Here is a 16897-nt window from a genome sequence, read left to right as displayed (position 1 = left end):
CTCAATTGAGAATTTATATCCAGATTTCAATTCCCTCATTTAAAACGTGTTCAGCTTATGCTTTTCAACTAGAAATCTCAATGTAAATCTTATAATGAAACTTTTAGTTTGTTTTGTTATGGTATTCTTTTTAATCTGTCTCAAATTCCTCATTGTGACACTCCTTTAAAAGAGCTGACGTTCCTGTTGTATAACCAATCTAAAGGGAAGAATCCACACAAGCTTTCTTCTACTTTTATCTTTTCAACAGCATGTTGGTTTACTCTGACCCTTCTGATTTACTTTTCCTTAACTATCCTAGAACCCATAGAAATGATACAGCACAAAGCCAGGCCATTCAGCCCATCTTGTCCATGCTGATCCAAAGACACTGGATGCCCTTTCTAATCCCATCTTCTTGCACACAGCCCATAGCTCTGCCTCTTCCAGTACTTTAAGTGCAGATCCAGTTAATTTTCAAAAGAGTTTAGGGTCTTTCTATCTCTCTCACCTCCAGCCAAGGCAGTGAATTCCAGCAATCCACCACCCACCAAAAAAAGGTTTTCTTCATGTCCCCTCTAATCGTTCTGCTATTTAGCTTGAATTTATGACCCTTGGTTTTTAAACTCCCCGCCAAGGGAAATGGGCTGCTCCTGTCTACTCTATCTCTACCCCTCATAATGTTGTATACAGAACCTCAATCATGTCACCCCTCAGCCTTCTCTGTTTCAAGGAAAACAACCCAAACCAATCTATCCTCATAGCTCCAATTCTCCAGCCCTGGTAACATTCCAGTAAATCATCTCTGCAGTGTCTCCAGAACAATTACTTCCTTCCCTTAATGTGCTGATCAGAATTGCTCACAATGCTCCAGTTGTGGCCTGTAGTGTCATTTATATTTTCACCATTATATCCCTACTTTTTTATTCTATAACTCTGCCAATGAAGGAGAGCATTCCATATGCTTTCTTTACAACCTTATCTACCTGAACTGCTACCTTTAGGGACCTGTGCTCTTGCAAGCCAAGATCTCTCACTTCATCTAACCTTCTTAGTATATTCCATTTATTGCTTGGCCTCCTTAAATGCATTACCTCACACTTACCAATGTTGAACTCCATCTGCCACTTTCCTGCCCACTCCACCAAATCATCAACAGATTTTGGAGCTTACAGCTTTCCCTACACTATCCAATCCATGGCCAATTTTTTATGTCATCTGCAAATTTCCCAATTGTGCCCCAAAAAGTTCAAGTTAAAATTGTTAATGTATTTAACAAACAGCAGAGGTCCCAACACTAAACACTGTGGAACAAAACTAGAAACAACTTTCCATTTTCAAGGATAGCCATTGACCATTATCTTTTGTTTCCTATTACTAATCCAACTATGGATCCAATTTGACATAGTACCATTTATCCCATAGGCTTTTACTTTTTTGACCAATCTGCCATGTGGGACATTGACAAATGCCTTACTAAAATCTAAGTAGACAAATCCACAGCACTACCTACTTGTCACTTCCTCAAAGAATTCGATCCCATTTGTAAAGCATGATTTTTCCCTTAAAAAAGCCATGCTGATTATCCCTGCCTTTCTAAGTGACAACCTGTCTGATCTCTAAGGTTCTAACAATTTGACCACCCCAACAGCTTAGGACAGTTCCCCAAAATGTTAAACAACTCCAAATTAATTATTGCTGACCTTCTTGCTTCTGGACTCCCTGTTTTGGGAGTGTCCTTCCTACATTTGTCCCGTCTAGTCCTGTTAGAATTTCATACATTTCCAGTGAAACTTCCCCATCATTCAGTGAATGTAGTCCTAACAATCCAGTTCTCTTCATACATCAGCTCTGTCTTCCCAGGATTCTGTCTGGTAATTTTTGAGATTGATTGTTGATTTACACAATTACATGTGCATGGGACACAGAGCTATGACTTACTTTTCTGTTTTATTCTTTGGTTCTTTCTGGTCAATCCTTTTGCTGGACTACAATCCGCTCAGGGTCCCAACCATTCTTTTCCTCAACTTTTGCCCATCTCTTTCTTGCACTATGTTCTCAGGTTATGTTCTGTAACACACCTGGTACTTCAGTGCTTGCAACATTTTTCAGTATTCTGGTCTCTCCCTTGTACAAAATGCTCTTCACCTTTATGCCTTAAATTTTCCTACTCTGACCAATCCATTGGTCAGTGTGCCTAGCCTTCAATCCTGTTGCTCCTTAACTCCTTAACTTTACGTACATGCTAAGACACCTCCCCCAGCCTGTTTGTTAGCGGTTGGTGATGCTAATACAACCTTTCGTTCCTCCTTTAGTTTCTCTGACCATGTCTTGGTTCATAATCTCTGAGTTTCCAAAAAGGCCCCAGCAGTCAGTTGGATGGAAGTAAACTTGGGCTGGTATAAAACAAAAAGTATTAAACTTCTGGTATCTACTGATAATGGGGGCTCCCCCTCTGCCAAAGCAGTTAGTGGTCCAGAGAGAGAAAAACAATTTTAATATGAACCGTGGTAACCTTTTACTTCCCACATCAACTATAGTAACAGAATATATTTACCACTATACTGATACATTTACAATACAAGTATTATCAAAATATAACATCAGATAAATTCATGATGAAACATAAATGTTTGCCATTGTACAAAGCATCTCTAATGAATACTATGCTAATTTATGCCTGAGGCACTGTAAGATGAAGTTGGTATGCTCCAAAGTTGTTCACAGTGGACAAATTTTCAAAGGTAGAAATTTGTCTTGAGCAGCAGTATAAAAGTGGATGGCATTCCATTCACTGCCTGCAGTACACTGCTTAATAGTGCCTTATGTCTTTGTTGCCTTTGAGTCAGGAAGAGTGATGAATGATAAGGAGTGACATTTTATTAAATATGTATTTTTTTCCAGGGTATCAGTTAATTGATCCAAAAGAAGACGAAAGTTACCAGCTGATAGTGAGTGCAAAAGATTCAGCTCCCTTGCCGCTGAGCACAAATACTATGGTAAAGATTGCTGTAAAAGAGAATTTGTGGAAGTCACCTGGTGAAATAGAAATTATGGAGAATTCTACAGATCCTCATCCCAAGATAATCACAAGGGTAGGTGTTTTTTTTTAATGCCTCTCCCTGTGTCCATCTGAATGGAACATAAATCTAGCAGGTAATATAGAAATGACAGTAAGAACTTCTTCAGATACATAAAAAGGAAGAGACAGACCAAAAGTGAATATGCTCTAAGAGTCTGGTGAAATAATAATGGGAAGCAGGAAATAACAGATGAGTTGAATATATATTTTGCATCAGCCTTCACAGAATAGGGCACTAATAGGATTTCAAAATTATGAAATAATCAACAGGCCAAAGGTTGGTAGAAAATAAATATAATAACTATCATTAGAGAAAACATGTGAGGGAAACTAATACGGCCGAAACCGATAAATCCCCTGGAGATGAGGAGCTCCATCCTAGGATATTAAGGGAAGTAACTACAGAGATAATGGATGCATTGGTAATAATCCTCCAAAAATCCTTACATTATGGAATAGTTCCAGAGGATTGGAAAGCTGCTAGTGTAAAACACTTATTCAAAATGGGAGTGAGGCAGAAACAGGTAACTATAGGCCAGTTACCTGAATATGTGTCATTTTGAAACTGTTATGGCATATTTATAAAGGATGTGATAATAGAGCATTTAGAAACACATATTTTAATCAAGCAGAGTCAGCATGGTTTCAAGGGAAAATCATGCCTGACAAATATTTAAGAAGGTAACAAGCCGGGTAGTAAAGGGAAACCAGTAGTTATAATATATTTGGATTTCCAAAAAGGGTTTGATAACATCGCACATATATGGCTACTTAATAAACTAAGAGACCATTGTGTTAGGGGTAGTATTTAGCATGCTTACAGGATAGGCTAGAAGATACAAGATAGAGAGTTGGGATAAAGGTGGAATTTTCAGGATGTCAACCTGTAATTGATAGAGTTTAACAGGGATCAGTGCTGAGGCCACACTTATTTACTATTTATATAAATAAATTCAATGAGAAAGGTGAATGTACTATCAGAAAGTTTGTGGATGGCACAGAAATTTAAAGGGATGTAAACAGAAAGAATGCCACAAAGAGTCTACAAACGGATGTAGGCTGGTTGACTGAGTGGGCAAAATCTTGAAAGATGAAATACAAAATAGGGAAATTGTGAGTCTGTGCACTTTGCAGATGGAGAATAGAAGAGCTCAATACTATTTCAATGAAGAAAAATTGAAGAAAGCTGAAACACAGGATTTGGAAGTCCTTATGCATAATTAACAAAAAGCTTGTGGTAGTTTATTACTGTTGGCTCTTATTTCAAAGGGAATGGGTTATTAAAATAGGGAAGCCTTATTAAAAGCATTAATCAGACCACACCTGGAATAATGTAAATAGTTTTGGTTCCCTTATCTAAGGAAAAATATACTCGCATTGGAGGCAATCCAGAGAAGGTTCAAAAGATTAATTCTGAGAATGGAGAGATTTTCTTATGGAGGGAGGTTGAACAGGTTGGACTTGTACTCATTGGCATCAAGAATGAGTGGAGATTTTGTGGAAACATATAGATTCTTAATGGGATTGACAGGGGACATGTGCAGAAGTTGTTTCCGCTGTGGGAAAGTCTGGGACAAGAGGGGTGGCACAGTGGCTCAGTGGTTAGCACTGCTGCCTCATAGTGCCAGGGACCCCCGTTCAATTCCACCCTTGGGCGACTGTCTGCTTGGAGTTCTACATTCTCCCCTTGTCTGCGTGGGTTTTATTTGGGTGCTCTGATTTCTTCCCACAGTCCAAGGATGTGTGGATTCGGTGGATTGACTGTGCTAAATTGCCCATAGTGTCAAGGGATGTGCAGGTTAGATGGGTTAGCCATGGGAAATGCAGGGTTTCAGGGATTGGGTAGGGACTCGATAGGCCAAATGGGCTGCTTCCATATTGTAAGGATTTTATGAAAAAAATGGACATAATCTCAGTTTCAGAGATTGACCAGTTAAAGCAGAGATGAGGAGGAATCTCTGCTCTGAGAGGGTAGTGAATTTGTGGAATTCTTTACATTAGAGGGGAGTAGAGGCTCAGCCACAAAGTATATCCATGTCTAATCAGTAAGGGATTCAAGCATTATGGGGAAAAGGCTAGAAAGTGGAGTTGAGGATAACCAGATTACCCATGATCTTGTTGAATGTCATAGCAGACTTGATGGGCCGAATGGGCTATATCTGCTTCTACGTCTTATGGTCTTACAGTTTTACAAATGATTGGAAAGCCTAGATCATGGGTCTCCACCTCTTTTTACAATCCATTATGACTATTTACTGAAGGACTTTGGAGTGCAATTAATGTTAAAACTGAAATCAGTTATCAAAATAATATTGCTTCACATTTTGCTGGAAGATAATGGCACCTGAATGTATGCTTTAATCAGTAAACAAATTGGTCATCAACCTGATGTCAGGAAGAGGTGTCCTGTGACTATGACTTGTTCTGCTTCATGAATGTAACCTCCCTTTACTTTTCATGAATTTATATATTTATTATACATTGACTTTGCCCCAGAAAACCATCTAGTAATTTGTAGCAGAAATACCATAAAAATGATAATTTTGATAACTGCCAGTCAATATCCTTGTTCAAAAAGTGAACAATTATAAAAGTCTTATTTCTTAAGATTGAATATTTGTTGGTGAATGTTGGTGATTTAAAAATGTTACATTTTAAGTTTTTGTATACCTTTAAATTCCTTATTTTGCTTTCCTGATAGCTTTATCTCGATCTTCATTCATTTTTCTTCCTCTTTATTTTCATGCATAAATTAATGTTGAATTTACTTTGATAAAATTCTTCTTTCCGGGCTTTCCTTTGGTCATTCCTCTGTCCTTTAATTTCACTGGTAAATTCTTTTTGTTCAGAGAGGTCTCAGATGTCCTATTGCCCATTCACCATGATTATCAACTGCATGGACAAAAAATTCTTAAAAAGTGCACAAAAATGTGCAATGAGCAGGATATGTTGCAATATTTCCTGCTCCAAAAAACATACGGGCCACAGTTTTGGTTACTGACACAGGAACTCCCCGGACATTCTCCTGGTCGCCAAACAAAATTTCAACAATTTACATAATTTTCCTGGGAATCTACCAAACTTGAAATAGATAAATGGAGAACAAAGCAGAATTTCAGTGCCATTGGTTTTAGTTGCTGTGATTCACCAGGAAATGGATATACCTGAAGAGTTTTCTCTGTGGAGGAACCCTTAGAAATATATAAATCTTACAGAAACAATCCATTTGAAGCATACAGTTATGCTAGTCTTTAATTTGCACAAAAGCAAAGAATCACAATTACATTTAATTACTCTGTTCCCATTTCTCTTTCCTCCCTTTGTCTTCATTCACCTTTCCAATCTAATTTTGAATGTTGGCATATTATTTGAACAGACCCTTTCCCTTAAGGTGAACTTCATCATTTCAAGTCTCTAATGTGAAGAATTTTCTATGATTCACAGAATTAATGAGCTTCTTCAGCTCTTTTTGTTTTTATTTCAGATCTCCAGCATTCATTGTACTTTGCTCCTGTGTTCTCTGATTATTCGCATTCTGTACACTGGATAGCTTCATAATCAATCTGCATTGTATCTTCTCTAAAGTCTCAATATTCTTTATACTGTGGAGTTCAATATTGTGCCCAAGTAAGGTCTTAGTAACATTCTATATAGATTTACCTCTTGGCTTATTCATTATATAACTTTTGCAACAAATTTGAGTTGTTTTAACTTCAATGGAAAGTAAACTCAGATGTTAAATAACAGCTGGTTTGATTCTGTTAGATTCCATCTGGTCTGTTTGGATTAAAATGGGCTCCTGGAATTCCATTAGCATTTTGTATAATTTTATCTGCTGAAGCTTCTGAGCTGAACCTTATGTTTTTTATTTGGCAAAAACTGCATTGCCACAATGCTTTTGGAGGGTTTGTTGGTGCAAGATCAAGCAAGTTCTGTCGCTGTATCTTACCAAACTTGTCTCATTATTTATCAACCCCAAACGTCATCTCTGTCGCATTCGATTTATGCTCAGTCTCACCATGCACTAGCCCTGGAACAACTTGCCACAGAGCAGACAGCCATTGAAATACCTGCACCACCTTTGAAAGGCCACTGTGCAACTGGTCAGTTCAGAGATGTCCTGTTCTGTTCCTGACATTTGTGCTAGACATGGCAGACATGGAAATCAGTGCCTGGGTTTGCGGGTCATGTCTTGGAGGTCCTGTTGGAGAAATTGGAACCAAATGGGACTTCCTCTTCCCCTAGGACCAGAAGTGGAGGCCACAATAGCAGATCAAGCCAGCCCTGTCTGAAGTTGCCACTCAGGTAAGAAGCAGTCTTAGCCATCTGGAGGAGTGCCCAGCCTTGTAAGAAGAAAGTCAATGTCCTCCTTCACACCACCTGAGTATGTGGCATCATCTTCTCTCTGATACATCACACTCAATCTATCCTTCCACCAAGGATCCTGTTCTACCTTTCTCACTAATGCCCGCAACATCATCGCCTCTTGCTCTCACCTACCCCAACTCACATCTCCCAACCAGCACCAAGAGTAATAGATGTGCCATCCACTTTCATCTCAGGTGATTGCTGTGTTTCTCACATTCCAGGAGGAAAGCAAACCCCAATAGGGCAGGAAGCATCAAGACAACTTATGACTGCCCATCATTTGGCTCCTTATGTAAAGAGGGTCCTGGCTCTGACTGCCCTGTATGGCTGATTCACTGTGTGCAAGTCCCTGGACTGGTTTTGGAGGCTGCTCTTGAGTTATAGGGACAGACAGAATAGGCTGGGACTTGTTTCTGTAGAAGGCTGAGGCATGACCTTGTACTCATTTATAAAATCTTGAGGGGCATAGATGAGGTGAATAGCCAACGTCTTTTTCAAGGGGTGTAGGGGAGTCCAAAATTAGCAGGCATAGGTTTAAGGTGAGAGAGGAAAGATTTAAAATGGACCTGAGGGGGTAACTTTATCATACAGACAGTGGTACATGTATGGAATGAACTGCCAGAGGAAGTGGTAGAGGCGTGTACAGTTATAACATTTAAAAAAACATTTGGACAGGAAAATAAATAGGAAAGGTTTAGAGGGATATGGGCCAAACGCAGGCAAATGGGACCAGTTCAGTTTAGGAAACCTAGTTGGCATGGATAAGTTAAGCTGAAGGCTATTTCCCTGCTGTATGACTCTATGACTCTTACTGAGTGAAAGCTATCCTTCTTGACTTGACTGAGGCCTGCTGACAACCATGACAGGCTTCCTGGCTTTGAGTCTGTGCTAAATGGCAAGACAGGACAAAAGTCATGTGAGCCTGATATCTCTGGCTGTGGGAGCAAAGTGCAGAAAGGCAAGGTAACATATGGCAGGGATGCTGTGAGCATCCGGATAGGCTCAGAGTGAGTGTGCGCTAACAGAGCAAGCAAAAAAGGCTGGAAATATAGCTGGTCCATTCTACAAGCTAGTGTGTCTTTCTGAGTGCACAGCGTCCAAGTAGCAGCATTTCAATGATAGTTGACTTTGACTTGCCTCGGTCACTTCTATTTGAAAACAAAACGGTACTGATCTGTGACAGCCAGATGGTGTTAGAAAAGCTATTATTTTTATGCTAAACCAAATTAATATTATTTTATTGCCCCTCATCTAATTTCTATAGTCCTTCCATTTAAATTGATCATATTTCAGCTTTCTCTTTTCTTTGGAGACATTGGCAGCCACATATATGTCGCATGCTCTAGTCCTACAGTAACTGCCAAAAAAACCCAATATGGGATGAACCCCTTAAACTAAATTATTGGAACTGTCCAAACAAAATAAAGATTTCAATTGTGTCATATTGCATCCAACTTTTGTACTGTGTAAATGTGCATTTTCAGTTGCTCATAAATGTTTGGCATGAGTAGAAAGTGGGGAAATTCCTTCATACGCGCATTGAATTTTTTTCTCTAAAATATTTGTCAAGTGAAAAAGTTGTGTCATCTTTTAAGAAATGGATGCTTTTAATTATAAATTTTTAAGTTACTCATCAAGTTATTTGGCTTTAGGGCTTTGTTAGTCATTCAATGTGTCATGATATTGTTAATATTTTCAGTGCTAAGTTATTTAAAACAAATACATAGAAATGAGGTGGTTAAATTTATATTTAGTTCAGCTTTTAACTGACTTTCTGTTCAAAGTCTTCAAAATTAAGTTTTACTTCTGTTGAAAAAAACAGTTTTCTGGAGGTTTCAACATGTAGCTACAAATTTTCTTTGCCTTACCAAGTGTTCTTCTAGGGAGGTGTTAGACAAGCAAAAACTCATGCAATTGTGCGACTTGACTGACTACTTTGTCAAAAGAAATCCTTGATAAAATGTGTGGGAAACTTTTTTAAGACTAAAATTAATTGAATGAGTAAGGGACCAAGTATTACTTAGAAACATATAAATTCTCATGTAACTAGTGTGAAAGGTAGGGATGAAAGGGAATGACTATAGAATAGATACTTCAGAATTTGATAAGGCTTGGGAAAGCAATTGCCTGGAGCTTGAGCCTTTCAACATAGGAATTCTGTGGTAATTCATATTATTGTAAGAGTTAGGTTAAATATTTAAGAAATTGGTATTAAGAAAGTCATCATTTCATGTTTACTTCATGTGCAAACCATAGCATATTTTTAATTGTTATCTTGTGGAATAAGTTACATATTTATGAGTATTAGTACATTCCCTGAAATGTGAAAAGATTTGATTGTGGTCAGGTCAGAATCCTTGAGTCTCCTATGCAACTCCATTTTGAGAGCACCATAACATCAACAACTGAAGGCTTTAGAGGGAGCACTAAAGCACATTCTCGGGGGGACTAACCAAAAAATGTAACCTTGCCGGTGATATAGCACCCCAAGGACATGTTTAAATCCTGATTAGGAATTGTAAATGGTTTGTATACTTTTTCCTTTTCGTGCATTTGTTCGTAACATGGTAAAACAAAAAGCAGAGTGTGTGAGTGTTTTTAGTTACAATGGTTCAATTGGTTCTTGGCTGGTGCAGGTTCTTGATACTGCTAGAGACAGATCAAGGTTTAATATTGCATGAACAAACAAAATGGCTCCTTCATTAAGCAACCATTCCACTTTTTCTACTTCTTCTCACAACCCCATCTATTAGTGCTCTGTATTGCACCTCTAAATGGCACTATGTATAATTGCTATTGCAAAATAGTGAAACCACACAATGTCAATGTGAAAAGCATAGCTGTAATGTGCTTAAGCTATTTTCTGTTAAAGGTAGTACGTGTAGCTAAAATGACTCAACCATAACCCATAATAAATTGAAGTTGGTGATTTCTCTTTGGGAGCACTGCACTATTTCATCCTTTGCCAGTACCTGTGTTAAGACAATATATCACAGTATGAAAGTGTTTTGCTTATTCCTGAGAACAATCTTTACACCTTCCTGAAACTGGTTCTACTTTCAGAGCTGTCCAACTTTACATGGCTCAAAATAACTTCCTCTGATTAGTCTACATACCTCTTTGGCTGTCGACTATGTAGTATAACTTATGGCAAGACTTATGCCTGTCTCACTTTGTAAAATCTACAATTTTAGCAAGATGAGTGGAAATGTTATTGTAATATTCACAATCTAGGGAATAGACACTATTGGAATAATTTCAACTTTGATAACATAAAAAAGGCCCAGTCATAATGTACGATGAGTACTGGAAGTATTAAATAAATTTGAGAGTTTTTGAAAGATAGTATTTAACATTTGTACTGAGAACAGAAGAAACTATCAAATCAGTACAGAGATAGGGTAAGAAGGATCCCGACCCGAAACGTCAGCTTTCCTGCTCCTCTGATGCTGCCTAGCCTGCTGTGTTCCTCCAGCTCCACACTATCAAATCAATACATTTTCTTGAGTTTTGAGTTTTGCCCATTAAGAAGTAAGAAACCTCCATCTTAACCATAGAAGGCAAGAAAACCTCTAGGTATTAGGAACCAATATTTTGATCTTTTAAAATGCAAAAATGCCCCGAGTAAGCAGTACAGAGATAAGGTATTGCTATTTCCTATCCAACAGATATTAAAGGGTAAGAAAGAACGGTAGAAAAAATTTTACTGCCATCAAGATTTATTGCTAATGATAAGACAAATGGAGTGAAAATTGGACATCTTGAGGAAAACAGCTCTTAGTATAGTGTACTGCTTTAAAATTAAATACTAAATATCAAGCTGAGCAAGTAAATACTTAGTTTCATTCAGTAGGTCCTATTGCAGATGACTTTGTAAATCAACAAAATATAAAAGATGGCATAGATACTTTTGGAGAAGTTTTGACAGCTTTTAATAGCACTTCAATCTGAGAACACATAACATTTTTAAAAAATCAAAATTTAACAGAAGTGCTCAGCATCCAGGGGAATCTGTAAATAAATTCATTAAAGATTTCTGCAGATTATTGGAGAACTGTGACTGTAGAGCTCTGAAGTCAGTACTCATAAGAGTCAGAGCTACTGTTGCAATCACTGATGAGCCTTTGTCAGATTTATTACAGTCCAAGAAAAATCTGACTTTGAAGAAGACTATTCAAATAGTATTGGAAGCAGAAACTAGAAAGACTCACAGACAAATTCTGGGAAGGAAGTTTTATCAGGGCAGACTAACAGACCTATCTACTTAATAAGATATCAAGCATGCTACATATACAGATGACAAGCCATCACAAAGAGTAAGCTAAACAGCAAATATAAACAGTCAGTGCCAGTGCTGTGGAAGAAAAAAGCCTCGCAAGCGCAAGCAATACCCAGTACAACCAAAATGTTGCTACATCTGTAAAATGATAGGTCGCTTCCTTATGATGTGCAAAACCAGGACAGTGCCAGAGTAGCAAACATAGTGGAGGTTACATGTGCATAGAACTCAAGCTAGTAGCACAATCACCACTGGAAAAGATACCAGTGGTTGGTAGTACAGCAAAGGACAATTAACAAGGTCAATCATGTCAAAGGTTTCCTAGAGATTGGGAAGGAAGAAAAATGAGGCTTGGGAGGAAGGGAGTGTGCAGGAGAGGTTGAAAATGCTGAGGAACCTGGTAAGGCTAGGAAATAGGTGTCCTCTAACTCTTGTAGATGACCAAATGGATTGGCTGGTTTACAAGTGGGAGGGAGCAGTAATTACAGGAGGGTGATCCTGGTGATGGATCCCTATGCACAGTTCCTGGTGATTAATAGCCACAGGCACCCATGATTAGGAATTTTTGTGGAGTTTGGTGATCAATGCTTGGTGCATTAAGATCAGATATGGATTATTGATAGAAAGAAATACACACCCTTATCATCAACAACATCTATTAAGTATACATAATTTATCAAAGAGAGGGAAAAAAAGGAGATCTTGGAACTCTGCATGCTTGGATCTCAATTCCATTTGATCTGACATCCTCATGTATGTGACGTTTAATCCTCTTTGCCCAAACCCACTCCTGGGTCCTTTGTAGTAGAAGGCCTGGCTGTTACAGGATGAAAATCTGATACAAGCTGGAAGATTACAGAGAAGGAATTCACCAAAAAATAACAGAAGCACAGAATAAAGACCTTGTGCAGTGAAAACACTGAAACCTTCAGGCAGTAATTGGTTATGATTTAAGAAATGAGACATCTGAAACACTATTGACTAGACTAATGGAAAAAAAAGAGAAAATTATGTGGGTAGCATGAAGTGCAGATTAGACCCAAAAATAGACTCTACCCAAGCTGTATATTATGAATTTCAAAAAAATATCTATTGTGTCCTGTGGAAGAAACGTTCGACCAAAGCCTTCTCCATACATGTAAAATGGATACATTGATATTGAAATTCTACCCCAATATTTCATAGAGTCACAGAGTAATACAGCATGGAAACAGGTTCTTTGGCCCAAACTGGTCTATGCTGACCATGGTCCCACTCAGTTAATTCCAGTTGTCTACAGTTAGTCCACATCCCTCTGATCCCTTCCCATCCATGTACCTATCCAAATGTTTTTCAAATGTTGCTATTGTACCTGCCTCAACCACTTTCTCTGGTAGCTTATTCCATATTTGCAACACTCTCTGCATGAAGAAGTTGCCCTCAGGTCCTTCTTAAATCTATCCCTCATTCTCCTACATTCCAAGGGATAAAGTCCTATCCTGGCCAACCTCTCCCTGTAACTCAGGCCTACTAGTCCTGGCAACATCCTCGGAAATCTTCCTTGTGTACTTTCCAATTTAACTATGTTTATCCTATAACAGTGTGACCAAAACTGTACACAATACTCCAAGTGCAGTCTCACCAACCACTTATTACAACTGTAAACTAACCTCCCAACTCCTATACTCAATGACTTGACTGATGAAGGCCAGCAAGCTAAAGGCCTTCTTCACCATCCTGTCTATATGTGATGCCGCTTTCAATGAACTATGTACTTGCACTGCTGGGTCCCTCTGTTTCACAACACTCCTCAGGACCTTACCATTTGCTGTATAAGTCCTACCTTGGTTTTACTTTCCAAAGTGCAACACTTCACACTTATCTGTGTTGAATGGCATTTGCTAATCCTCAGCCCACTTCCCCATCTGATCAAGATCCCTCTATAAGTTTTGATAACCTTCCTCGCTATCAATGATACCTCGTAATTTTGTCTCATCCGCAAACTGACTAATCATGCCTTGTACATTCACATCCAGCCCATTTATGTAAATTCTTTTTCTTTATTCATTAACGGGACAAGGGCCTCGCTGGCCAGGCAGCATTTATCGCCCATCCCTAATTGCCCAGAGGGCAGATAAGAGTCAACCACATTGCGGTAGGTCTGGAGTCACATGTAGGCCAGACCAGGTAAGGGTGGCAGTTTCCTTCCCTAAAGAAAATTAGTGAACCAGCTAGGTTTTTCCTGACAATTGGCAATGGATTTATGGTCATCGTTAGACTCTTAATTCCAGATATTTATTGAATTCAATTTCCACGATCTGCCATGACAGGATTTGAACCGGGGTCCCCAGAACATTATCTGAGTCTCTGGATTAACAGTCCAGTGATGATACCACTAGACCATCACAAATAATAAAGTTCTGAGCTGCACCCCCTGTGCCACATCACTAGTCACAGGCCTCCAGTATGAGAAACAACCTTCAACTAGCACCGTCTGCTTCCTATCATCGAGCCAATTTTGAAACCATTTAGCTAGATCTCCCTGGATCTCATGCGACCTAACCTTCAAGACTAGCCTGCCATACAAGACCTTGTCAAAGGCCTCACTGAAGTCGAAATGGACAACATTCACTGCCCTACCCCCAACTATCTTTGAAAGACTCTAAAGGATTTGTCAGACATGACTTCCCATGCACAAATCCATGCTGACTATCTCTAATCTTGACTCTCCAAATGTTGGTTGATCCTGTCCCTCAGTATCGTCTCCAATAACTTGCCTACCACTGATGTCAGGCTCACTGGCCTGTAGTTCTCTGGCTTGTCTTTGCTACCTTTTTTAAACAATGGAGCATCATTAGCCACCCTCCAATTTTCTGGAACTTCATCAGTGATTGAAGATAAAACAAAAATCTCTGCAAGGGTCTCTGCAATTTCTTTCCTAGCCTCACATAACATCTAAGGATGGACTTGATCAGGCCCAGGGGATTTATCCACCTTAATGTGCTTTAAGGCTGCAAACACCTCCCCCCGGTAATATGTATGCATAATACATATTAGCAGAGAGGATAATCAGAACAGAAGATGCTGGAGTCAGAGATAACACAGTGTGGAGTTGGAGGAACACAGCAGTCCAGACAGCATCAGAGGACCCTCCTGACCTGAAACATCAACTTTCCAGCTCCTCTGATGCTGCCTGGCCTGCTGTGTTCCTCCAGCTCCACACTGTGTTACCAGAGAGGAGGTGTTTGCAGCCATAAACACTGAGGAGAAATATTCATTAAAAATCTCCCCGTTCTCCCACACATTGACGGCCATTCTGATCTTTCATTATTGACTTGGGTAAAAGGATTTAAAAACAGTCCCTTATTCATTGGCAATTCAAATGTATGAATTAGACAGAACTAGTTGGAACAGATTTAGAGCAGTTGGATTGAAGAAGGTAGTAAACTACTGCTTATTACCTGGAGGTGGGATTATTATAAAATGAATAAGGATGTTTTTCATTCAATATTGAATAATGAGCAATGATACACAATAGTCTGATGTCAAAATCCAGCATTAAATAGACCTATATGACAATAGTGCATTATTGTGTTATCCCTTGCAATATCAAGCCCCTTCACTGTTCCCAAGGAAGGTAATTTTACAATTCTTCGAAGTTTGATGAGCTCACATTGAGAGTGACAACAGCATTTATCTTCCACCACTTGGAAATTCTCCAGTCAAATATTAATTTTCTTGGAATTGTTCCCACTTGTTTGGTAACCAAGTAGACATGGCATAATACAGCTACTAATTAAAAATTAGCAAACTTTATCTGATTCATTTACTTTCTGGGAGTTCAAGAACTGCAGTCACTCTGCATTCCCTTAAGCAAAAAAAAAAGTACTGTGAATGTTGGAAAAATGAAATAAAAACAGAAAATTCTGGAAGAATACAAAAGTATACAAAAGTGTCTGGGGTTGTGAGAAACATGAGCTAAAATTTCAGGGAGCTGACCTTTTGCTGGTTTTGACTAATCAGGAATAGTGCTGCACAGTGAATCATAGAACAAACAATTTGTGACTGTGCTTAGGGCAATTTCAGTTCTGCAGCAGGGTCAGAAATCTGATTGAAAAGAATTATAGAGTTGTGAAAAAGATGGCCACATCTTTATGATAACAGTATATTTTAAGATTTTGGAAGGAAAAGAGAGATTAGTGATGAATGGAGATTTGCAGGGGAGAGAAGCATAAAAACCAAGAGCAGAAGTAGGCAATTCAGTCCCTCCACCATTAAATACAATCGTGGTTGATCTCATTTTGGCTTCAGCTTCACTTTCCTGCCCAGTCTTCATAACCCTTCAACCTATTAATAATTAAAAATCTGTCTATCTCCTCCTTAAATTTATTCCCAGCATCCATCACACTCGGGGGTAGTGAATTCCACAGAATCACAACTTTTTGAGAGATAAAATTTTTCCTCAACTGTTTTAAATCTGTCATCCCTTAATTTAAAACCATGACCTATCATTCTAGATTACTCCGCTAGAGGAAACATCTTTTCTATGCCTACTTTGTCAATCTCTATTAGCATCGTATATACCTCAGTTAGATTTCCTTTCATTCTTCTAAATTCTGGAGAGTTTGGCCTCAAGAGCCTAAAGGGGCTAAAGGGATGAAGGGTGTTTCTTTTTTGTGGAAGGGGTAATGATGCAAAGTTTAAAGAGTGGGTGAAAGTCTCTGAGGAGAGGAAACCATTCACAATATCACTGTATCAGTGACACAGATCCCAAAAAGGAATAGTCAGTTTAACTTCAATGGTGGGGAAGTTTCTAGAAACAATGATCCAAGATGGAATTAATAGTCACGTGGAAAAAGGTCGGTTGATTAAGAAGAGCTCGCCAGGATTTATAAAGAGGAACTCATGTTTAACTAGCCTGCTATTTCTTTGAAGAGGTAGCCGAAGGACTCAATGTAGCAAATGGTATTGATGTTGATGTACACAGATTTTCAGAAGGTGTTTCGATACAAGGTCACATTACTGACATGTGGAAAGGTTATAGATCATGATTAAAAAGGTCAGTAGCAACATGGATTAAAAATTGGCTGAGTGATAGACCTCTATAACTCAAAAGTGATTTGCGAAAGAAACATTTCCATTTTCAATCAGTGAACGGTTGGGGTATGGAGCGCATTTCCTGGAATTATGGTGGAGACAGGTTCAAATGA

At 38.7% G+C, this 16897-nt stretch overlaps 1 protein-coding gene across 2 annotated transcripts in view; it reads left to right on the top strand.

Moving 5' to 3' along the window:
- Positions 1-16897, top strand: part of cdh17 (cadherin 17, LI cadherin (liver-intestine)) — a 111051-nt gene that overhangs the window by 43558 nt on the left and 50596 nt on the right. For both annotated transcript variants that reach the window (XM_048595466.1, XM_048595467.1), the window contains exon 7: positions 2884-3074. In XM_048595466.1, coding sequence (XP_048451423.1) covers positions 2884-3074 — 191 coding nt within the window. The remainder of the gene's footprint in view (positions 1-2883; positions 3075-16897) is intronic.

Source organism: Rhincodon typus, chromosome 4 (assembly GCF_021869965.1).
Source record: "Rhincodon typus isolate 14 chromosome 4, sRhiTyp1.1, whole genome shotgun sequence".
Lineage (NCBI taxonomy): Eukaryota > Metazoa > Chordata > Chondrichthyes > Orectolobiformes > Rhincodontidae > Rhincodon > Rhincodon typus.
This window is presented reverse-complemented; position numbering and strand designations above follow the sequence as displayed.